The sequence below is a fragment of the Calonectris borealis genome, chromosome 2 (assembly GCF_964195595.1).
Source record: "Calonectris borealis chromosome 2, bCalBor7.hap1.2, whole genome shotgun sequence".
NCBI lineage: Eukaryota > Metazoa > Chordata > Aves > Procellariiformes > Procellariidae > Calonectris > Calonectris borealis.
The window spans coordinates 112,820,069-112,845,032 of NC_134313.1; the positions used below are offsets into that span (position 1 = coordinate 112,820,069).

Genomic DNA, 24,964 nt, shown 5'->3' on the forward strand with positions numbered 1-24,964 from the left:
TGCAGCTGATGTTTCCAGACAGAACTAGCTAACAAATGTGTTAGGAACTTTTTACAGGTATACAGTGCACTCAGTATTATTTTTGTTCTACCTGGCATTAATGGAGTTGTAAGTTCCTATAATTCAGTGATTGCAATATCTTCTTCACTAAAAGAATTGTTAAACTCGCCTTGTGTGTGCCTTTGTGTTGTCTTAGCCTTTAACTTGATTGATTTGAATGGAAATTCAAGGATCAGAAAGGCATGAGAAAGACTGACGTGCATAACTCCCACTCACGGTCACTGATATTTAGGTTTTCTTTTCCTTTTGCACTTTTAAGAGATCTTTCTCCTCTGCATTGTATGGGAGATCTCCTTACTTGGCAGGATTAAACCTCTGGAGCTCAAAGCAATGCTTCTCACTGGAGCCTAGCACCCTAGCCAAGCTGGGAATCAGGTTTCCCTGCGTTAATCTGACTGTATATTAAACACTTCCAGCTATCAACACAAAACCCCTTTGTGGCATCAAGAGGGATTTCTGTCAGCAAGAAATGCTAAATTTTCCTATTATGATTCACACATACAGCAGATTTTTAGCAATTTGGGACCTGCTTTGTTTTGAAGTCTGCATTCCCAAAGTAGCTGATTAGTCCTTTTGTATAAACAAGTGCCATGCCATAAAGGGTCAAAGAATGGATCTGTGAAATCCCATTTCCCTATATCATTACAGAAGACAATAAAAACAAGCCCTTCTATGAGAAATCTGGCAGAAAATCCTCCACAGGGAGGCAAAAAAAAAAAAAATCATATTTAGTGGGAGCACAAAGTATCGTGGTTGCCAGGAAGGAAGGACGTTACTAATTGTCTCTGCTGATAAAACAGAAAGGCATATTTAGACGCAGGGCAAAGAGAATCCCTTGCAACGCTTTTCTTCTGTTAGACTTTTTTTCCCCCAGGACATAAAAGAATGGGTGTTCTCATGGGCTATGTAACCAGTGGGAGAAATAAGCAAGCAGACAGTATGTTGCTGGAAATGAGCGTTTGCCTTTTTTGTGTTTTCACCAGAATAGGTAACGACCAGTGCAGTTCTTCTAACATTCTCCTAAGTCATGTTCTCGCCAAATACTTAGATTTTTGTCTTGCAGGAGACTTGTTTATGACCTGTCCTGATGTAGAGGAGGTGAACTGTATTAACAATGGTGTTAAAACTCATTAATGAAAATAGGACATTCTGACAAAACACTGTCCTCCTATAGACAAGGGTTCAGCATTTAACTTCTTCACAGCAAAAAACCTTCATTTTCCACAGCCATCTCTGAGATTTGAACGTCTCTTGTCCATTAATTTTGTTTGAAACCAGATAATTTAAATGAATGTTTAAAAAGCTCAGCCAAAAATGGATTTCTTCAGATCACATTTCTGTCGATTCTTTCAAAATGGCCACTGGACACAGCCATGCAGTGAGACTGAGGTGGAGGTTGTATATCTTGGCAAAAGGGAGACATTAGCTCCTCAAATTTCTATAGCATAAACAATAACTACAGAGACATACCACAGCTGGAAAGAACCTTCTCAGACAGCATGTCTTTCTGGAAAATATGTTTCCTGTCAAACCTAAGTTAATGGGCTCAACACGGGAGGTCAGACTAGATGATCAAGATGATCCCCTCAGGTCTTAAAATAGACGAGTCTTGGGAAGAAGAGAACTCTTTGGAACACCGAGTGGAGAAGACTGAACTTTACAGGAGTACTGGAAGTATTGCAACGCAGCTTTGATTTGTAAGTGGCTCTTTGCTCCCATCACATAACATGAATGTACTTCCATGTCAGTGAGTTATGTTTGGAGTGCACCATTCTCTTATTCTAATCCTTTCCAACTATATAAAAAGCAGGAATACCTTCTTCCATATGGGCAATTTCTGATCTCTGTGCTTCATTTACTGTTAACGTTTCAACGGATACATAATAGCAATGGCAACTGAGCCAGCAAAAAAAGCAGCTGGGGTCAGATTGGGAGTGGGCACTGGAATTAGCAGGCTGACAACTGATGCTGGCTCTGAATCTGCCCCTTTGTATTTATTAGGAGAATACCACAAATGGAAGATTTTTTATTTTTTTCTCCATCCCCTTACCTGGAGAATTTTGGGGTGATGAACAGGGTGAGCAGCGAGGAGAGAAACTGTAACCAGGATGGAAGGCAGCCTGCAGTGGTATGTAGGACATAATATCCTCTTCAAAAAGGCTGCATGGAAAAAGTGATAGGGAGAGGTGTGGTTCACATTAATCACATGAAGGAATGTAAATACGCAGTATGGTGCAAGTCTGCTGTGGTCACAAGTTTGGGTACATCTCTGAACTCATGGATTCACAAAATCTACAAGTTTCCCAACTCAGGCATGGTCGCCAGTAACAAAGAAGAACAAAATGAATTTTATTAGACATTTCATGCTAACACAGTGCCTCAATCTACTGATGGAGACTAAAGATCTGAGGCTATGTAGTAAACAGGGACAACTTCAACACGTTAGAAGTGAGAAGCAAAGATACACACATCAGTCTCCCAGGTTGTTTTTCTTCGGTCATACATTTTCGTATAGCTCAGCTCTTTGACCATTTGGATTAAGTTGATAGGAATAAATTGTAAACTTCTTGCATTAGGCAGTGCTATATACCATACCAAAACCACCTGGGTAATGCAACGTTTTCCGTGTAAGACCAAGACAATAAAATAAGTCCTTATCTGCGCTAAACAAAAGTAGCTAGGACCTAAAGACCAAGCTCCCTGGTCCCAGTAAAAATCAAAGCCTTATCTACATTTAAAAAAAAAAAAAGGAAATAAGAATTTTTCCATTAAAAGGAAGCATTTTGACCTGATTCTTTTTTATCTGCTACTTAATGGTAACAGCTGCAGGGGGATGGAGCTTACTGCGCTGATGGAGGCTGCCTTCCAGGAAGTAAGAGTTGACAGATATACTCTGTCTGAGTTATTTTGGGTGACTATCAGTAACAATGAATCCTATTCTAATTACAAATGACCTGGAAGATTTAACAAAATCTTTTCAATTATGCTGAGAAAGAGCCAGCCAGCTTCTCTGGTACCATAAGTAATGACATTATGCTTCTGATCAAATTGATTACCTCAGCAGAATTACTAAATCTGCATCACAGGACAACTTTTCAAGCCCATGTGTACCCTCTGTCCGAATGTAATGGATCTTCTCCCTAAAACATAAATGATGTTATTGAGAAGAGAAGAAAGAAAAAGAAGAAGAAAACATGCCGTTATCAAGGCATGAACTATGCATAGAGTTGTTATTCTTTGGTATTTTGCCAGTTCCTGTTTCTCTCCTTACAAAAATGGCAAACACCTTAACTTCCTGATTCATTTTCTAATCTCACTAACAAACTTGCAAAAAAGAATCTATTTCTGATGCAAAAGCAAGAGATTTTATACCGTATTTTAGAACACAGAATGATTCTTAGTCCTCCAAGCTCATGTGCAGCGCTATAGGTAAGGTCACTGACAGACAGATTTTTTTGCTCAAGGCTACAACTAATATACCACCTTTCGTTAACAGAATTTCACATAATACCACTTCCTTTACCTCTGTCAATTCCATCTGGCAAATAACACTCTAACATATACTTGATATTAATTGATCACACAGAGGTTATACAGTACATGTGTAAAATCATGCATTTTGTTGTTTAAATGAATGCTAATAAGGAGTGGGAAACATAGGATAGGATCCTGTCAGCAGATTAGGACCATGGAAGATAGAAATCTACACCCCAATCTGTCAGTGTGTTTCTAAAGCATTGCAGTGTCCACGAATATTTACTCTAGTATCAAGTCAAAGGATTTTGCCTCAAGTCAAGGATATGCTTTAGTACCTTGCTGGGTGGGACTGCAATGTATTGCAGAATCAAGCCCTGGAAAAGATGGACATTTGTCTCCTAGGAGTTTGCTTAATACCTGCTGTATGAGCATTAGACAGTAGCTTGGGATCACTCCTGACCTAAGGTATAATCAAAGCAATGATCTGGAGGCGAAGGGCTCAATATCCTGTTACAAATCCCATTACGCACTGGCTAAGCTGTCTAGTCCCTATCACTAGTCAATTTTGTTCTCTGCTCAAGAGGAGATAAAAGCATCATCTGTTCTCTGAGAAATGAGAATTCAAATTACAGCTGAGAAAAAAAAATAGTCTGGAATAATTTGATAGTGAAGATAAAAATTTCTCAGTTACAGAAATGTACATCTTGAATACTGGGAGCATTTTTCAGTCTGTCTCCCTCATTTTATTTGAATGTATTAATTCCTCCAGGAAGGAAGTCTAATCCTTACACCCAAAGAACTCTTTGTCTGGGCCTCACAGGTAAACAACGAGTCAGTAAGGCTATCAGCAGAAACTGCACTGCAGGAACTTGAAGGTCTTTCCCTTCTTTCCCTTGCTCTTCCTTCCCTCCTTTGCCAGTCCTGCAGACACACTTTTTACTGCACAGTACAAACTAAATTCTTGGTTAAACTCTTAGCTGGTGCACACTGGCATTGCTGAGACAGACTATTGCCAGCTTAGGTTCTTGGCCAAAACAATTAATTTAACCTTTGGAATTAAAATGAGTTAAAATTGTACTGGCTTTTGGTTCTGTTTTTTTCCTTTTTTTTTTTTTTTTTTTTTTTTAAACCTAATAGGAAAGGAATGGCATAAGAAAAAAAGATACAATTTAATTACTTTGGAAAGGACTACCATTAAGTCATAAGTGAGAAAGATTAAAGACAGGAGTACAATCTACTTCATAATGTTCCTATTTCTTTATAAAATCTAGGGTGACTATGTCCATGGCATGGGTGTAAATCCAACCATGAGGTAAAATACTGGTTCTGCCGAAGTTTCTGAGGTTTTGCTGCTGACTTCCATCCAAACACAACTTTAACCCTATCTTCTGAAAAGCAAAGTGATAATTGTAGGTGAAGACAGAGTTTCTGCTATTCAGTATTAACTAACTCTAATACTTAGAATGGAAATTAAATATGTCACTATTTGCCCATAGTTATTTTGGCTCTTCTTACTTCTTGGGTGTCTGTGGAAAATAACTATAGTAACTACATAGATTCTGGTGGTCCACACCTACTCTTTAATGGTGACAGTTCCATATAGGGCCCAAGTTAATCTTTTGTACTACAGTTACTAGAATTTGTTTTCCCCAACTACAAGAAGCTCTTCCTGGAACTTTGTTTCAGCAGTCTGGAAAGAAGCGGTACCTGAGTGCATGGTTTCTGGCCAAGCTGGGCTGACGCTCCTGCAGCATCTCAAAAATGTTGGGTTGGCGTAGAAATGCGACAATCTTGTCATTGTAAGCTGGGAAAGGAAAAAAAAAATACAGAGGCTTTATTTACCATTGAGGGGGCCTGGTCACGTCACCGTGACTGTGCAGGGGCACACTGACTGCACACTGCTAGTGGGACACAGGGCAATATCGATGCAGTGCATGCGGTTGATGAGAAGTGCTAAAAAGCATCTTTGTGAGCACTGCTTTGAAAAGAAAAGAGAAACTTGGCTTACCCAGAGGTAACGTCTCGTGATGGTGCTGGTTTCGAATAGCCGTTACGAGACTATTGCCTGGTCTGGTCAACAGAGTAACTCCTCTGTTTCGAGAGACTTCAGAGGCCTACAACATCAGAGGAAAGGGAAAGAATGATCAAAACTGACCATCAGTACCATATCAGTCAGTAAAAAGGTTTCTCATCTTTACTTCTCTGACCTTTAGAAGAGTCTATGACACTGACTGAAGGACAGAAAGCCTGCATGAAAATTATAGCTTTATACTTCAGCCAACTTAAAAAAGGCAGGTAATTCTGTGCTTCCAAATGGAGGGACACCATTATCCACAGCTATCTCACCTCTTCGATGCTGCAGTGAAGGCACCAGAACCCAGAAGTAAATGCAAATTAATAAAGGTATTGCAGTGATGGAGTTCTCTGGTTCAATGAAAATAAAATCCCTGTAATATCATAGTCTCTTGTACTAGCATAACTGCATTTATTTCAAGTTTTTTACAGCAACGTTAATTTGAAAAAAGAAAAAAGCCCACAACGCTGCAACATGTTCACTCAGCGTTGCTGAAGCAAAATTTAATATTGGAAATAACATGAGGAAGGTATATCTATGTAGATGACAGGACAGAAAAGGGTTACATCATCGCAAAAGGGGGTTGCCTAACTTGCATAACCAGAAATAGAAGTTGAATTGTATACATTGAAAAAAGAACATAATGCAAATAGCTGATAAAAAGAGTAGTAAGATGGAAATTTATCACTACTACTTAACTGAGGCACTTAAAGAATACCACTGTCCTAAACGCAGTATCTAGTGAAGGGAATCATGTCAGGAAGGCAGATACATTAAAAGGTGGGAAAACACTTAGGTATGAGGATATTAAAGGCCATACAATGAGGTCTGGCAATCTGTCTTCAGTAAGACATTACTTGCTGGGTAACTTTTTGGGGACTTGTGCAAGCTGAGGGGAATCCGTCTCTCTCACATGTGTTCCTCCAGAATATGGCCACAGTGAAGCCAACAGAGGACCACTGCTACAAAATCAGTGTGAGGACACCCTGTATCAGGACAAGATGCATTAGGAATTCCAATTGCCATTCTACTGGGCTAGTAACTGCCCCTTTCTCACTGCACAAATTGTAGTACTTGGCAACTACTTCAGGAAGAATTTGCCCCTACTCCAAAATTTTAAATGCTTAGCTCTGCATCTAAGCAAATGGTGCCAACCCATTTTCAGTGGTACGGCCAAATGCCAGGTCTTCCAACTGGATATAAATGAAAACCGAGAAGCTAAATGTGACTGGCAAGTTGCCTTTGGAGTACATAAAGCATAAAACATTTATATGTAACAAGATACCAGGCAATGCACTTGATACGTGTCAATATATAGGTTAACCAATGAAAAATCTTAATGAGTCTAGTTAAACATACTGTAACTGAAAACACAAAACTGCTATGAAAGTGCACAGTGAACGTTTTGCTCCATCATTCAGTTATGATTTCACTTGCACCCATTTTATATTGGTATGCATCTGCTGATTACAAGAGACTTATCCCAGTGTCAGGGAGAACAGTCAAGCCCACAGTATTTAATGGACTGATGTGCTAACCTTGGTCCAACCCTTCTCACCTTTAAAGACAGGAAGAACTTTCAAGCAGATAATACACAATTCACTAAGTCCCTCTGTGCTGTGCTAAATCTTCTGCCTTTGTCTCCTTCTCCCACACCCCTGGGCCAACTGACACTGCAAGTTTAGCTCAGGCTCAGGCAGCTTTCGCCCTGTGACCCAGGCATCCACCATGTGGCCTTTATGGCATTCGCTCTATGCTATGGAAGAAGGAGGAAGCTTAGGTGCAAGAGGTGCCCTATAATTCATTGGTACAGTGGGCATGAAGCCTTTCTGGGAACAGCCGTATCTTGGGCTGTCTGTGGGCAGCACAGTCAAGATGACACACTGGCCTGCGATCGGCTGCATCAGCGAGGGTGTGTGGGACGGTGCTAAGGCATTGTGTTGTGCTCAGCTTCTCCACTTCCAGGGAGCTCTGGATATCAGGTGAGGATGCCTCTTCCCCAGCTCCTTGTAGAACGGACTTGCATGGGAGCGCGGATGGTGAGTGAGCCTGTTTTTAAGGGTGGTCTCTGACTCATCCTTGACAAAGACAAATCCTACACCCTTGTTGCTACACACAGATTTACTGACCAGAAGACAGGAAGGGGGAAAGGGAGGAGTAATAGAGAAATTAAACACCCGTTTAACTCCCACAAAAATTAGCACCAGTTGGTATTTGCTCTTCGCTTGGGAACTGCATGGTACTTCTGCCCAGCCTTCTCCCCTTGCTTATGTCACCTGATTTTTTTTTTTTCTTTTGGCTAGCTTTCCAGTGCTGCTGAGTTGTGTGCCTGAACATATTTCTCCTGAAGCAAGAATTCTGAAAGGAAATGTGTCTAGAGCCTGTGAAGAGAAACCTTCACTCCCTCCTTCCCTTCTTCCCAATTCTGGTTTAACAGCTAAAGCCATCTAGATTGTAAGAATCCAGTTCTGTACACACCTTAACATAATAAATTGCACACACTGTGGTGCTGTACCTATCTTCATCACCATCATTAGGCATCACTAATGCTGTGTTTGGACCACGGTCTTTACATGTTTACACCTCTACACAATTTTTCTCTGGCAACACAACAGCAAAATTCCCAGCCGTATAATTAACTTCCATTTTGCTAACCCTCCTCTTTCCAATCTTTTAGCTAATATAGTACAATTGATTGCTCCAATTCAGTGTCTAATCACAATCGCCTTATCTACTTTAACTTTCTAATTGAATAATTTAATTTAGATTAGCACATTATTCTCTAATTAAAAAAACAAGAGTGACCCCTCTAATGATTTAGTGACCTGGTTCATCTAGTGCAGGGTAATCTGACAGATCTATGGCAGGGTTTAACTGCTTTGCAATTGATACTGGGATGTTGCAACCAGAGTACAGAGTCCAAACTATCAAGGAGCCTTTCAATGATATAATACCCTTTTCCTGGGTTTTATATCACTGCTGGATTTGAGAGGCTCCTGCCTGTTTGAATCCTGCTACTCGCTTGTTGCGGTTTGGGTCAGTAAGGAGATTTATATACTGCTATATTCCAGTACCTCCTCTGCTTTTCTTGCTAACCAGAAACTCTTGCCTCTCCATTATGGATGCCTGCTTCTTTCTTCTTTGTCTGTAAAATGTCTACCCTATAATCATACATGTTGATTTCCACTGCAGACGGAAAGCCCCTTAGAGGGAATGGAAAGTGCTTCTAACCTGTTCTGTTTATAGCAGTGGCAGAAGTAAATGAAGCACTTAGTGACCTATGTTCTTTTAGTTACTGATGGCCAGTACAGCCACCTGAACTTTTCTTTCAAAAATCAGGTAACCCAGAGTAGCATCAACCACCTTTTTCCTGTAAAAGATTGATATCCTTAAAGAAGTGCATACTAAAGAATCTGTAGCATTTTTGTCAAATTTACATATAATACCATTTAATACCAAGAATCTACTCAGGTGGACGTCAAAAGTTTTTACAGAGGTCCTTCATTTAGGAGAATGCTTCAACATGAAGAAAAGCATAAGTATTACAGATTAATTTATGAAATGGATGCTTTCTTTCTTGGAAGAGGGAAATGGAGTACTATTATATGCACAGGTAATTTTTTTTAAAAACACAGCCCACCATATAGAAATTAAGGGAAAAAGGGCAGTTTTAATCTCCGTTTGGCCTGTTAATAGTTGGGGTAAGCCTTGAATAAAAGTTCTTGGAAGCAACAGCCAGCCTTCTATAGAAACTGTGCAATTGCTATTTCTATTCTCTACTGAGAATGAATTTTAAATGTCATAAAGCAAAGAAAACTGCCATACTTGAGAAAGCGTATTTTTATGTTCTAATTTCATGAGGGAGTTTTAAAAGTATATTTGAAATACTAAAAATCAATTCTTTGTTAGTATTGCAAGGTATTCTGTTCAACACCACAGATTATTAGGCAGGAATCAAGGCCACATTTTGATGAGCCAAAAGGAGTTAGAAGATTCATGGATCTTATGGAAGGGAGGGCAGGAGATCACCGTTTTTACTTCAACACCATAGGCTATTCATTGCACTGCCCTGGCCAGGGAGCTCGGAAACTTGTTGGTGACTAAGACAAAACTGGCTTTTGCACTACGTTTTGGCCTGAAAGTAAGAAGAAATGGAGACCCAATGCCCACGTAATCATTAGTTCCTCTGGTTAACTATTCTCACTGAATTTCAACCCTGCCTTATTTTGATTGAATTGGTTTGGCTTTTACTACCAAAACTACCAAAATTCCATTAATTCTCTAACAATTCCAGACATTACATTTGCTTTTTTGTCTGCTGTTGAGTACTGAGATCACAATTTCTTAGAACCATAATCATTTCTTTATGGTGACTCAGCTAAGAGCCATCGCTGAGTGTGTGAAGATGGGGTACTACTTTTTTCCCCACTTTGGGCTCATCTGTCTCTGATTTTTGTCTGCTCTTTCCTCAACTGATCACTCAGTGTCACAAAGTCCCTGGGAAGTCCACATGACCCTCCGGCAACTCGTTTTGGCACTTGGGCAGGATGTCAGGTGTGTGCGCCAAGGCAGGGGGTAGTTTTTCCTCTCATTACCCTGGCTCTTTTCTATACCCTCTCTGGCACCCACAAGCAATCATGATTGAAGCTGCACTGTTCTGCTCTCCTTCAGGCTTGTTTGACATCTGTACGTAATGTTCAAAACTGGTGGTTGTCTTTCTTGGTCCTTCATACTGTCCTGGTGACAGATTCCAGAGGCCACACCACCTGCTCAGCAAAGAAACCAACCAGACCGCAGACAGCTGACACACGGCCAGGACAAAGCCTCAAGTGTGTCCCTACAGACATGATTTATAGGACAAAACCACATCGAAATATACTTGGAAGAAATGGCATGGAACATGCGGCTCTTAATAAATGGGCTGAATCTTTTCTTGTAAATGGTGGGCTTTTAGGCAGCGATCCAAAATCCTTGGAAATCAATGGGAGTCCTTCCAGTGGAACAGCAGATACTTCCAGAGGGGAAGCTACTGACTGCGACAAGGGTCCAAGAAGCACTGTGGGACCCGGGCCACCAAGACTGTGAGATGAAGGTGCCAGCACTGATGGCTCCCAAGACAGAACGCCCCATTTCATTAGCTGATCATGCCAAATCAGTGGCCTTAATGAACAGTTTACAATTTCCCCAGAGAATCATTACTCAAAAGTATTCAGTGCTTTTCACTCCCTTCCCTGTACTTGATATTTTGTGTTTATCGCAAATTGTTCTTTGACAGCCTTGCCAGCACTTGCAAAACGAAATGTATTTTTGGGCTAGGTCAGTGGTGTTTCTGTCCCTGAGCTGGTGAATTTGTAAGCAAGCCCCAGGCATGCATGGGCCCAAATGTGAATCATCATGCAGGTGACTTTCAGATTCACGTCAATAATTCAGTCACAATAGCAACACTAAACTGCAGGCTGCTGGCAGAGGGATGTTGCTAAGTTGGTGGGAAAATATGATTGAAACAGATGCATAGATACACTTCTGTCTTCAGAAAATACATTGCCGTATTCACCCAAGATGGGGAAAACCTACCCAAGCTACTCATGCCCGGTCTGCCTTTGGTCCTGAAGTACTGACCTCACACCCTAGTCAGCTCCTGATCCCAACCCCATTTGGCAGTGGGAGGTGTTCAGACTGGTCCTGCTGCAATACATTTTAATGTTAATTTCACAAGCATTTTTCCGGATGTTTTTCTGGAAGAGGAAGATCCTTTGGCCATAATTCACCTCTACTCCTTCAATCTTTACAAATCTTCACCTTCAATCTTTACAAATCTTCAACTGTATGGATTTGCTATATGAAGAATGTGATTGCTGGTACTTTTTCCTCCTTAAATCCACAATACAAACCCAGGATTCATGCTTCTATCAATCCTACCCATGGCCCTCAGCGATAAAAATCATCCCCATGAAACTTAGGAAAGATGTTTAACGTGATTGAAAGCTAGGGAAGCAAACCTCAACACACATCACTACACTACTGCTAGGGAGTATATCTTTTCAGTGGAGTGTCACAGTGGGGAATGAAGAAACACGTGAGGCTGCTGAAGTATCAGGTTATAAAAATAATGAATGACTTGACTTTACTAAAGCAAGACTAGGATGTCAAATATGGATTCTTCTTTGAAAATCTATTTTGCCATCATTTCACTTTGGTTAGTTTTACTTGTTTATTACTTTATTCTGAAAACTGTCAAAATATAAACCTTTATTACCAGCAAGCTCTGAGACAAACCCTTCAGAAAGAAGAAAAAACCCTTATTTCCTTTGGAAGATATAAATCCACAACACAGTCTGTTTAAATGCATTGCAAAGATAAGAAGCAGTTTTAATTCTACAGAAGATTGCTGTCAAAAGTAACTATTGATACTAGCACAGTTACCTCTCCAGCACTGTAGCTACGAAGTCGCTGAAGATGTTGCCTGTGAGTCAGGTGATTAGGCAGACGACCATTCTGCAGTGGGATCCTGGGATCTATGAAAGTGGTAGCACGGCTATTGTGGTCAACGAAGAAAGACTAAAACAAAAAGGAACAATGTTTTTTTTGTAAGAAGACTGCCGACACTGTGATGGTATTGTGGGATCATAAAGTGAAAACCACTGGCAATTATGTGTCAGAAATACCCTGTTTAGGTACAGTCCATGGAAGATATCTGCAAACGACAGGACTTTCTTAGTTGAAGCTAGAATAGCTCTTAGAAAATACCTGAAACTATGTAGGTCAAAATCATGTGTAATGGCCATGAAGTAAAAAAGATAGAAGAGAATAAAATTACTGGGGAACACTGCTTTAGCGTATTTGGTGGTTCGAGAAGTCACCCAGCAAAGCTTCACTGGAGACAGAGACACTAAGCCAAATTTTGCAGTCATGACAGATCCAAACTCTGGCTTAAACTTTTTTGTTAGTCCAATGTTGCCTTGGCTATGGTGTGATATTCCACAGAAAGCTAGAGGGTCACCACTATGCTTCAAAACATTTGTTCTTGAAGCTCTTTTCTGCTTCTAAAATAACTCTGCTTGCTGCTTGTGTTGTTTAAACCAAACCTTCACCAATTTTGAGTCAAGAAGGAAGGAACCTTTAGTAATCGTGTAGCCTGATGTGCTGCGTTAAACAACTGATTAGTTTTGTTGGCACTCTTACCTTGCCCTGCTGGTCAGTTTTTATCTCCCAGCCACGAGGAAGCTCCAGACGGGTATCAGCAAACATGTTGATAAAATTTACCAGGTCTCTGTTGTGCTGATAGCGCTCAAAATTACGAGCATCTCTACGGATCTTCAGAATCATATGCTTCAAGCAGGTACTGTTAGTGAAGACTCGATAGGCACTCTATGAGATGGAAAACAGAAATGAGGAAAACCAGTTCTGATGTCAAAAGAAGGTATCTGGGTTATTTCATGGGACATATGCCCAAAGGACTGAAATAAATCCTGTTAGAGTCAAGAATCATTTCCATCTCGTTGTTTTGATTTGAATGACTACTTTACATGAACACCTAGAATTAAGAAATACAATCTGGAAAGTGAAACATCCCACACATTATGCACAATTAGCTTGTGCATAAACTGCCTTTCTAATGCACTTCAAAAAGCTAAAATACCACACACTCAAGATGCATGTAGTTGTGCCTATTTCATTGCTTTCGTTGGTCAACAGAAACACTACTTGTGTGACTGGATGATGTCAGAGAGATGCAAAGACAGCTGTGAACATGTATTTATGCTATAATTCAAATTAAGATGGATGTGATAGGATTCACGAACTTAAGAGGCCTGTAGTGCAGATGTCTACATTTAAGCTTGCTACCTTATTTAGGGTCACTTTATAGCCAGAGGACAGCAACAGACACTTTCAATTGCCTATTTTTGGAAGATATGAATTGTTTCCTGGAACTGAATATGTGTTTCTGCAATGACTACAAAGATGTCAGATGGAGACACTTTCATGAGTCAGATGAACGCCACCCCTCAGGCAGCTAGTTGTATCTCACAATGGGCATTAAATACACCTCTTAGAGGAATATGCCGTGATGCAGTTCTGAGTGAGTTAGTGCTGACCTGTTTGCAGAATCGGCCAAAGTGAACTGTATTTGTTGCCACAGGATATTCAATGATAGAGCACCACAAAATACACTTGTGGTGACAACACTTTTTCTCATCCACAGGCTACTCTTGGGATCTTTTACTTCAGGGAAAAAGCTTCTCAGGACAGGGTAGGAAACTTTACAAAAAAGTCTGCAACCCTTCTGAGCATTTCACTAGAGAGAAAATGAGTGCATTAGTTCTGCTGGTCAGCCCAAAGGATTTAATTACTCACTAGAGTAATAAAGGATCACTGGAGGACTTGCGTCTCTAGTGAAGTGAGCCCTAGTGTGCGCACCTGTAATCTGTCCGGAGAATCTGACCCAACAGCTTTGAATTCTCAATTTCTGTGTACTTTTAATGCATTTTAACCACTATAATGCAATAAAACACTTAAAAGTATTATCTTTTTTATGTAAGGATTTATCGTGGTGGTAGCTCTGAGAAAAGAATACTCCCTGCAGCACAGGGTCCCTAATTATGGCAAGGGTTGGTAAATGTTATGAAATCACAGAGATATGATCTCTGCCCTGAAGATATGACCTGGTTATAACCCAGAAAAGCTTCATGGTCACAAATTGCTAAGATCCCAGCCTACTCCATGACAGATGTTGCATTCTGATCTAATGTGTGATCAATGATTGTCTGAGTATCTCTCAGATGCACTAGGGAAACAAAAAATGTAATGTAGTTTTATCCCTGCATGGAAATAAAATATCTGAAAAATGAGAACCTTTCCCTTTTAATTCTAACTCCTGGATAATATTTTCCAATCGCAACTTCATTGGCATAATTAATAGCTTGAAATTTTAATAGGGGCTTGTGGTTACAATATTACAACCGTGTTAAGCCAAAAGTTATGTGGGCCATTATTTCCGTACAAGTGGAATCTGTATGACCATTTGACAGATGTTTCAATAGATTATTCTGCCTCTCATATCAGAAACAACTTTATAAACTCAAACTGAAGGCCTCTCTTGGCTTTTTTTATTTCAGTGAGAAATAAAACTGGGATTCAGTTTCTTGTGAGCTGTTCCTTACACCACTATGCAATCGGTTGCTCATTTTGCAAACAACTATGCCGAATGAAAACGATATTGCTCCAAGCTATAAATTGTCATATATCACCCTGACAATGGAAGAAGTTATGTGCACTCCATAACCTACTTCAGGTAATGTCAGATGAGTTAATATATCTCTTCCTCTGCAGAATTTCATGGGCAATAATCTCTGGCAGATGCTTGGAGATGGACAGCTGGCTTCAACCCGCAAAGCGCCACAGCCAAAACTTGATGTCTCTAGTTAGCTAAAGACCTGTGCTGAGGCAGCTCCTGAAGTGTTTTAATTTCTTTTCCTTTCAAAAAGGAACGTCATCCCTACCCAGAAATGGATGACTTTCCAGATATTCAGAAGTCATGTGCAGATGCCTAGCTGAACTACATTCAAGATACGGAAAACCAGGACTGCATCTCCTTGTGAGGTTTCCCTATCTGCTTCCTCCTGGTTGACATATCATTAACTTTTTTCCACTCTACACCAGGTTTGCAAGAAAACATGCAGATTTATTGCACTAATGGAAAAAAAAAAGTTATCTGAATTTTGAATATTCATTTTCATTCTTGTTTTTTTCCAAAATAGCTACACTGACTCAAGTAAGTATTTCTTTCACTACATTATGCCTCCCTGCTTCTTGGGAGTGCAAACCGCATGAGTTAATAATTTTTTCCCTCTATTTCCCTGAGACTTGGTGGTATCTAAGTAAGATTTCTCAGGAACATGGCTTGAAAGGCAACAAAGTCACTCCCTGCAGCAACAGACAACAGAATCAACCAAGCCGAAACCAAGGGTTCCTGCTTATTCTGGAAGGGTAACATTAATGAGCTTCTCTGCACCAGGGAGTTCCTCATGTAAGGCGAAATCCCAGCAAGAGTCTCCTTGGAGCAGCCTGCCTGTACTGTCCCCAACCTGGTCTGCTGCTCAGAAAGACAACTGAGCCACGAGTCATGCAATTCAAATTCACTATGCATTCTCCTCGAAGGCCTGGAGTGCAGCATTTAGATTCAGAAATCAGTAGAGTGAAAGCGCAAATCATAATTACTCACATAGTTTGCATGCAGCACAGTGAAGAACTCGGGATTGGTGATGAACTTCACAGCTGGAGACTGCAGCAACAAGGTGATTTTTTGAGAATTCACAGGAGAAAGGGAACCTTCCCTTCTAATCTCTGGACAAAAAAAAGGCAGCAAAATCTTATTAATGTAGTGGCAAGCGCAGTCTATTATTTAACCTTTAATGCAAAAGTGACAGTATAAAAAAGTCACCATCCTGCCCAATGCACCTATCTTCTTTGCGTTTCCAAGACAAGCCTGCTAGCAAACTGGTAGATGTTCTCCTTACTGTTAGTGGTGCAGTGCTTACAGTAGCAGGGCAGGAGCTGGATGGTTTTCTGTACTGTATATTATAAAACTCTGTGTCATATCTACTGCTGTCTCTAAATATCAATGTGACTGCAACAGTCTTTACCAGCTGATGGTTTGGTTCAATACTGTCACCCAGGTCCTGACTGGTTCCCCCCACTGCTGATTTTAGGGAGATCTGATTTCCCAATCCGGCCCGAGGGGTTCACCAGCAGAAAGCATTTGGTAGCAAGACTGGGTTAAGGAAGCCCCCTGCTCAGCCACTCACATCCATGTTGGTGCTGCAAAGTATCGTCCTTTACTTATAATTGCATTATTTTTGGTAAGTCCATGGTTTTGGGGACTTGCATGGTAAAGAAAACAAAAACAGACACAAAGGGCTTATTTTCAATCTGTATCAACTCATGAAGCACAGGAGCAGAACCAAGCATTTAAGAATGTAAACTCTGTAGAGGTGGGGAACTCCTTGACCTTCTACAGCCACCAGAAAAGTGCTTCCTACCATGGAATTATGGTTTGAGTGTGCTGTTCTGGCGTTTTCAAATACAAGCCAACTTCTATTTGCAGTCCAAGGAAATTGGATGCAGACATCATCAGAATAAATATAGATTCCCATTTTTTTCTTATCAACTATCACTTTTTTTTTTCTTCCTGCTAGACACATCATATTATTCTATCCACTTAAAACTGTAGACTGGATCCATTGCTGGAGCTAAATTGATTTATACTGGCTTAGAATCTGGATTAATGTGCCTAAATTGTATTCCTTCTGACATTTTTAATTTAAATTAAATGGCAAAATAGAAAATGTATCATACTGCAGCTTTCTCTTATTCTGGTGCAGTTTACATCACCTTTGATCTTTTAATTCTTGGCATTTTATACAATATTGACTTTTTCTCCTAAAAGCAAAGCAATTATCTATAGCAGAAACCATTTCCTAATCACTTAAGACGACATATATTATACTCACTAGCTCTTCGGGGTTAAAACAAAAAAGTAAATGTTACATAATAAACTGACCTAAATACTTACTGGTAGCAATTCCTATTAAATTACTATTTTATTACGTAGGCTATGATAGTAAATGATTATACATATTACAAGTAATGACTACATTACTTATAATTTAAATACTAATAATACAATGTGTACCTCATTTCCATTTCAGCTGCTAACAGAGAGGACTGGGTTCTCCCTATAACATCCAGTGTAGGTAAAAGGATCCCATAAATTGCAATACAAAGGATTGCAAAGAAGCTTTGAATATCAAACATTAAACATTCTTGGTCAAAATTGATTTTCAAGCTAAACACACCTAATGGATCAGGAAAAGAGACAGGCAAAATTGAGTATTTTTCTAAACTTAAAAAAAAAAAAATTAAGTTCACTGTTTCTCTGTGTAATTTTTCCTATTCAACATGGAACATCAAGAAAATTCAAGCAGGCATTCTGTTGGCAGCAGGGTTCTTCCCCTTTGCCAATGCTATTTACAGAGGCATGGCAAAAGGATGGCAAGAAGTCAGATTTACTTCCAGTAGACAGCACAGAACATAACGTTAGGTGGAGGTGAGAATGATCCAAAGAAAGAGAACTGGCTGTTCATTTTGGTGGTGCAAGTTCTCAAACAAAGCAGATAGCTATTTTTTGCGCAGTGGGCACAAGCCTGATTACTGGTGTTTCTTACCTGAAAAAAACACTTAGGCTATGGTTTCAGAAATGTTTTAAGAAAATATGACTATGACTACCACCAAAAAGAGCAGAACAGCTCCCTGCCCATCCCATCCTGCCCTGGGTACACATTCTCCTCCTCTTTGTATTCACACTCATTCTTGTCATCTAATGAGCCAGATGAAAGAACCAATCTGGCTGTAAACAACATTAAGTACAAGAAACAAGGTTATTTTTCAGACAGATGAGTTCTCTGCTCTGGTGTGGGGTGCTGTCACATGAGTTAGTAATGAGCAAAAAGACAGCTGTGCCTCCTTCAGCGCAGCCCACACTTAGATCAGCTCATAGCTATCTGCAGCTTTAAAAACAGAAGTATTTCATACTTGATGCCAGGGCCACTGCAGGTGTGACCACACAGGCAAATGTGGCAGCACAGAAGCCATGCCCAGAGAGAATAAACTGCAATGCCCCAAGATCAAAAACACACTGCAGCAAAAATAAGACAGCGTCATTTTTGCAACTACTGAGCTGAATAAAAACCAGATGCCTTTTCCATTTTAAATTTCAAATAGCCTTTTACCAAAGTAAAAATGCTTTGTCTGTCTTAGTAGTTGTTAAAAAAGAACTGAGGCCCTTTTTATCTAGCTTTGTACCTGTAACTTCAAGTCTAAACCTCTTTTCTTTTAATTAGTTTTTGCACCCTGGTATAATGAAGTTCCAGTCCCCCATGAAAATGTAGATTTCCCCAGAACTGAATGCCATCAGTGAGTGGCACGTTCAGTGCCACTCAGTAGCTTTTTTCCCCATACCTGAGCTTGGCTGGGAAGGCTCTGGCTCAGAGTCACTTCCTCCTCCAGTAGGAACTCTCTCCACCCTGTTGTTTACGACAGCATCGTCTTCAGTCCGCTCTGTTGCAATAGTTCGCTGGATATTTTGGTATCTACATACATTCAGAGAAAGGAACAACATGCTTTAGTTAACAGAAGAGCTTTCTGGTGCTTTCTACCTTAACAATCAGTACTGGTTTTGAATTATTCCAATACTCCTATCTTCAGCATATGACAGAGTAAGAGCACACCCGACTCTTCTCCTTCAACTGATGCAGCTACTCACACTTGGGCCAACCACTACTCTGCAAATATGGCATTTTGCACTGACTAACAAATAGCTACAGAGGGTGCAAAGCAAGGAAGACTCAAAGGTCAAATTTAGACAGGTATTTAGGCTACAGGTTGCTACTAGGCTTCCCTTTAAAATATCTGGACATCTGGAACCTAAAACTACTGGTGGATCATGGTTCCCCCTCTCACTTAGTTTTATGGTAGCATAACCAACAAAGTAAGGATCAATCCTGTGATGCACTAAGTAGCCTTCAGTCTTTCTTATTACAATATTGGATGCACATGCTCAACTCTAAAAAGGTAAAGGCTATCAAGAGTGTTCACAAAATGTTTATTACGATACTGCATGGCCAGCAGTTCAGAACACTTCCATTTTGTTAGGCAGTATGGAATGTAAACTAGTAGGTAGTGTGACCTCAAAGGGCTACAATCTAATTGATATGACAGAAAAATAGAACAGGATGTAACACATGAGCTGAGTGAACAGTGTGAGGACACAAGCGTTACATCCATTTTTGGAAATCAGTGGGATTGGGCATTTAGCTTGGGTGGTGACTACTTGTAGAACAAGGAAAAGGAAACAATATAGAGATAAGCAAACAACAGTGAGGAGGATGACAGAAGAAAATTCTGAATAAAAACCTGAAAATGCCTTAAAAAAACCTATAATGTCATTTCTGTACTAATCATGGAACTAATTGCCGCATTAGTTGATGTCGATGGGACTGATCTCGGTCTTAGGGCTGAGCCCAATCCTAAATACTTTACCATGTCAGGAACAAAGTATATACCTGGCTGTGGGAATAACCTGGAGTGTTTTGAATTCGCACTACACAAACCAAATTCTAGTTAAGTTGTTCACTCACATAGATGAATAAGATGAGAGATCAAGATGTCTTTGATTCTTCTGGCAAGCTATGAACATGTCATATATTGAATAAGAAAATATATTTTATATACAGAGAGAGAAAGAAAAGAAAAAGAAAGCATAAGGAGAAAGAGAAAGAAGGAAGCAGAAAGAGAAAGAAAAAGAAAGAAAACAGGCTCTCTTAATTATTTTAATTCACTTTTACTCCACCCCAATATTTTTAATCCTTATTTCTGGATTGCATTTCCATATGTATATAAAACAGGATGGCTTTACTGCCTGCATTTAATCTGATCCAGCATTGTTTGTCTCTCATTTTCCTGACTTACACTCTTTTTTCTTTCCTCAGCTCAAGTTCTGACTTACAAATTTTACTTACTTTCTCTCTCTTTATTTGTTAATGCACACTTTATTCCAAATTAGAATTTAGTCAGGAGTTAGTTCTTCAAAGTGACATAGGATCATTAAAGACACGCAGTTAGGATTTGGCTTTTACATCTCTCAACAGACATCACCTTCAGTAGCTCACTGCAACTCAATCTTGGGCAGAAGGGCTGGAGATAATTAAGAAAAATAATTGAAGTTTTAATAGATTTATGCTAAACGTTCACAGTACTATGTGTGTCCCCCAGTACTCAAAGTCATTTCAAGCTACATTAAGTGTATATTTTGACAGCTCAATAAATAGCATCTCCAGAAGTTTTTTAAAAAATTGGGGATTCTATGTTTAAGTAAACATCCATCGTTAAAAGGAAACTCTGATAGCAGGTTTCGCAACAGCACGAATTTACTGCAGTTTGAAACCTTCTATTTTAGACCCACATTTTACATTTTTATTCACTTGACTGCAGGCAATTGAATGAACTTTCCATTCCAGTACAGAAAGAGTTTTACAACACCCACATGCAACAGAAAGGGGAAAAAAAGAGAAGTTGTTCATATAATCAAGGGATATAAGCACACATATAAAAAAACCTTGTAGCTTCAATTTAATTAGATGGTAGAAAATCCCTGTTGGCAAACCTTAAAGAGTAACACTAGCTGTATGCCAACAAAAGGCTACGCTTTTCTTTTGGGTTTCAATACTATAAAATCATCTTATATAAATACCAGAAAATGCCAAAGTAATTGGAGAAAACATTGAAAGTGCAAAAGTTATGGGAATGCCTCTGGAAATTTCAGTCTTCTTTCAAAGTGATTTGTAAAAGAAACGGAGGTTTAGAAATACCACACTGTGGCTGTCTTAACTATTACGGTTATAATTTCTTATGTTACTTACTATCTTTTAAACTGGTGCAAAGACAAGTCTAGATATACATATGCTGCAAAGCACCTTTCCAACAGAGCTTGAAAAACAAGGGCTGTTATTGGCTTTGCTAACAAAGCAGGTCAGGTAGTGTTGTAGAAAATGAGCTTTAAAATAAGAAGTATGGATGTGTCTGTGGAGTTTGCCCAGCACCTGGATTCCAGTTTTGCATTCCCTGTATCCTCAAGTGGCTAGTACAGCTAATGGGAAGCTTGGAGCACAGAAGGAAAGCAGGACTAGGCTCAATCACAACTAAGGGGTTTTTTTCAAGCTGAATTTCCAAAGCTTTGTGGTTTTGGCTGGGCTGGAAATACCAAGCTTCCTTGTAATATTTTGGTCTTTCCATTCCCTTTCACAAATGAAACCAGGAAGCTGAAAAGTGAGTAGATTGGTTTAAAAAGAAAAGTCGCCAAGTTTTTTCAAACTGCTAAGTGATTTTGAGTCCAAATTTTGTTTGAGGTTAGAGCAAAAGTTCAGGCTGCTGCTAATTCTATCAGCAAGGTCTATATTTGCTGATGCCTCACCTAAAATGATTCTCAGGTGTGTTTGCTGAAGAACATTTCAAATAATGAAGTTTGAAATACAACAAAACAGTATTTCTAAAACGAGTGCTTAAAACAAAGCCCGATCCTCCACAGTGCTGATAATAACCATTTAATGAAAAGTGGTTTTCCTCACTAACCTGAAATCTGGAGACATGAAATATTTGAAATTAGCTTTAGGACAACAATAATTTTAAAAATTGTAACAGCCAGGTTGAAAATACAGAAATGACTTGCCACTGGACAAACGCTCAGAGATTCAGTATGAATCTCTTTTACTGGAATCTTAGGAAATGTTCCCAAACATTCAACTTCTCAAATCAACAGAGATCTTTGGCAGAGAGTAGAGAATCATCAGCTTTTTTCCTCTGTCCCAAGAAGCCATGACAGTTCATGTTTAATAAGTTGCAAAGTGCTTAGTCTCCAGTGGGACTCAGGTAAGGAGAGATATGCCACTGCTGAAAACCCTCTATACTTCTCACTTTGTAATTGGATATGTGAATACTAAAAATAGAGAGATTCAAAGAATGTCAGTCCTATTGACTGTCAATTCCCAACCCAAACCAGTGATAATCAAGTCATAACCAAGAAAGCCAGGCAGCCTACATGAAAACATGGAATAATAAATTTTGAAGCAAGGAGGTCACAAAGACAATGCCTACCCTTCAGTTTCTACTGAGATAGCTGGTTTAATGATTAACCTGAATTAACTAACAGAATGGTAAATTCCTACGCAGACTTTCACAAGCACTTACTCCTTTCCTGCTTGTGCTGCACCTCCATGAGTTCAACCTCAAAAAAACCAAACCAAAACAAAACTGATGTATGTCCACAATAGATAACTTGCTTAAGTGGCAGCCAAATAGTCTGAGCTTTGACATGGCCCAAATCCCTCTTAAAGACAAACGCTAAATGGCAGAGAAGTCATGTAAATCCCTTGAAAGAATCTATATTAAATATTCACTTTCTTTAGGGTTTTTTTTTAATATTAACATGGTAGCCCCACACATTCTGAGGAAAGCTATAATGAAACCTAAAAATACTGAGCAGGTTTTTTCACCTCTGCAAGATATAACACATGTTGTGAAGTGCCATCCAACAATGAATTTTGGTGAAAAAAAGGAGAAATTCTTCACGAGTGTGTTGATGGTGTCAACTTACGTTGCAAAACAACCACTTTAAGAAGGCTAGTTTTCTCTTCATAAGTGACATTAACTTTCTAGTTGTCATTCAGGGCTCAGTTCTCTTTACACACAGTAACTTCCAAACTATCCTGCACTCTGAAAAGAGTACTTTGAAACTCTGCATCCTTCTCTCAGCTGCAGATCTTTCTCTTAGCACAGAAAAAACCCAAAAAACTTTTGTGGCATTTTGCATGCTATGATTAGAATATAATTTCAGTTTTGCTTGTCTTTTTCTAGAAACCATACCATTACAGTAAGCAGGGAATTAAAAAAAACACTTTTCTGAAGTAAAAGGGGAGGATTTTTGACCAACTGTATATTTTTTCTCTTAAATTCAGTCCGAAAAGCAAGCATGAGAAGGAAATGATACACAAATATATGTGCGGACTAGTCAAACAAAGGGAAAATGTGCACCATGTTAGGAGATATCTCAGCCAGCTCAGAATGAGCTGACAGATTTACAGGGCCCAATGCAAAACTAAACAGATCTGTCTACGTCTAGAAACGTGTACAGTCCTATTAGAGCAGTGCTCTGTCCTGGAAAAGGAGACAGACCTTTCAGCAGGCCTAATTAGCTTGAGCAGAAATGCCACACTGATATGGCATCACTATTTCAATAACAGTCAGCTCAGAAACCTCTGCAGCGTAGCACTAGATGCTGACCCATCGATACCACTCTTACAGTTAAACAGCAAAAGTGACTCCATCTTTTGGAAGAACACTCCCTTCTCTTCTGGCAGTCATTTCAAAGAAGTTTTCCAAAAGCCTCTTCTTGCTGTTTGAAACGTTTTGCAACATCTTTCACTCAACAGCACGTCTCATGTGGGCCAGTTTGGGTACCCAACACCCACAGCAGGCACACCAGCAGGCTGAAAGACATCAGCAGCAGGGACAGGAACGTGTACATTGGACTTGGACAAGGAGGAAAGAGAAATCCTTAGGGAGCCAATGCGATGCACTGGGGAAGGAAGGAAGCCACTGGAGCAGTGTGGAAAAAAGGGAGTGCAGACCTCAAGGGAATATAGGTGCAAGTGCTCACCTCCGGTTCAGCTGCTCCATTTGCTGGATGGAGCCAGACCTGTGGATCCCATCTGGTGTTGCTGCGGCTGTGGGGCGCTGCCACGTAGTGGTTCGGTTGACATGATCAACGTAGAATACCCTCCCGTGGCTGTCTATCCGAGCTTCCCAATCTAGGGTTGGAAAAAAAGGAAGGGGTGATGCTGTCAGTGTGATGCCTTCCAGAAAACCTAAATGCAGGAAATAGATATACACACACACATATACACAGACAGGGTATGTACACACAAGAGATACTATATATATCCTACATTCGTGCAATATATATTATGTGGATATATTCAAAGTATACATTCAAAATGTGTATATATACTATGTGCTTGTCTATATATATGTATATGCAGTATATGCATAGACATAAACATTTCACACAGAGCACATAAGTAGCCTATGGAACTCACTACCATAGCTTATGAAAAACAAGTGACATACTGGCTACATTTTTTAAAGGGCTGGATAATTTTACTATTAGTAATATTAATTGGCTGGATTCATTGCAGGTCAGAATAGCCACATAGAACCGACCCTTAGTAGAAAAGGATTACATCTGAAATAATATCCCATGTTTTCTTTTTTGTTATGTTTCAGAACAAACATGTTTCATTTCTCTCTTTTTTATAAAGTGGCTTTGAAGGATACCATACAGCAATTAAAAGCTCCCCTGAAAACCGATCACAGCCTGGTTGGACAAATCCTTAGAAATCTCTGTAAACAGATGAGTATCATAAATCTATTGCTCTGATGAATGCTAAGTAGATGGAAAGTTTGCAGCATAATATCGAGCCTTCCATCACTACTGTTTCCTACTAATGTTTAAGTTGTCCCATGATTGAAAACTAAAAGTTATTTGGTATATGATGGCTTGTGGAAAATGGTAATGTTGATAAAAAAAGTGTTTGGAACAGGAGAAACACAGAAGTGAGTTAGCTAGCAAAGCCACATATCAAATTGGTTGGAATGTATGGAGTGGTCGATATAAATTAGACTTGCTAGCTTCATAGTTCTACATGATCCATCAGCTGATGACATATCTATGTAAATATATGC

General features: G+C 39.6%; 1 protein-coding gene across 1 annotated transcript in view; it reads right to left on the reverse strand.

Moving 5' to 3' along the window:
- HECW1 (HECT, C2 and WW domain containing E3 ubiquitin protein ligase 1) overlaps positions 1 to 24,964 on the reverse strand; it is a 190,265-nt gene that overhangs the window by 46,500 nt on the left and 118,801 nt on the right. The window contains exons 10-18 of the mRNA XM_075142949.1: positions 23,880 to 24,030; positions 18,629 to 18,759; positions 15,834 to 15,955; positions 12,794 to 12,979; positions 12,035 to 12,169; positions 5,546 to 5,651; positions 5,245 to 5,341; positions 3,117 to 3,200; positions 2,111 to 2,220 (exon numbers count right to left, since the gene is read on the reverse strand). Coding sequence (XP_074999050.1) covers positions 2,111 to 2,220; positions 3,117 to 3,200; positions 5,245 to 5,341; positions 5,546 to 5,651; positions 12,035 to 12,169; positions 12,794 to 12,979; positions 15,834 to 15,955; positions 18,629 to 18,759; positions 23,880 to 24,030 — 1,122 coding nt within the window. The remainder of the gene's footprint in view (positions 1 to 2,110; positions 2,221 to 3,116; positions 3,201 to 5,244; positions 5,342 to 5,545; positions 5,652 to 12,034; positions 12,170 to 12,793; positions 12,980 to 15,833; positions 15,956 to 18,628; positions 18,760 to 23,879; positions 24,031 to 24,964) is intronic.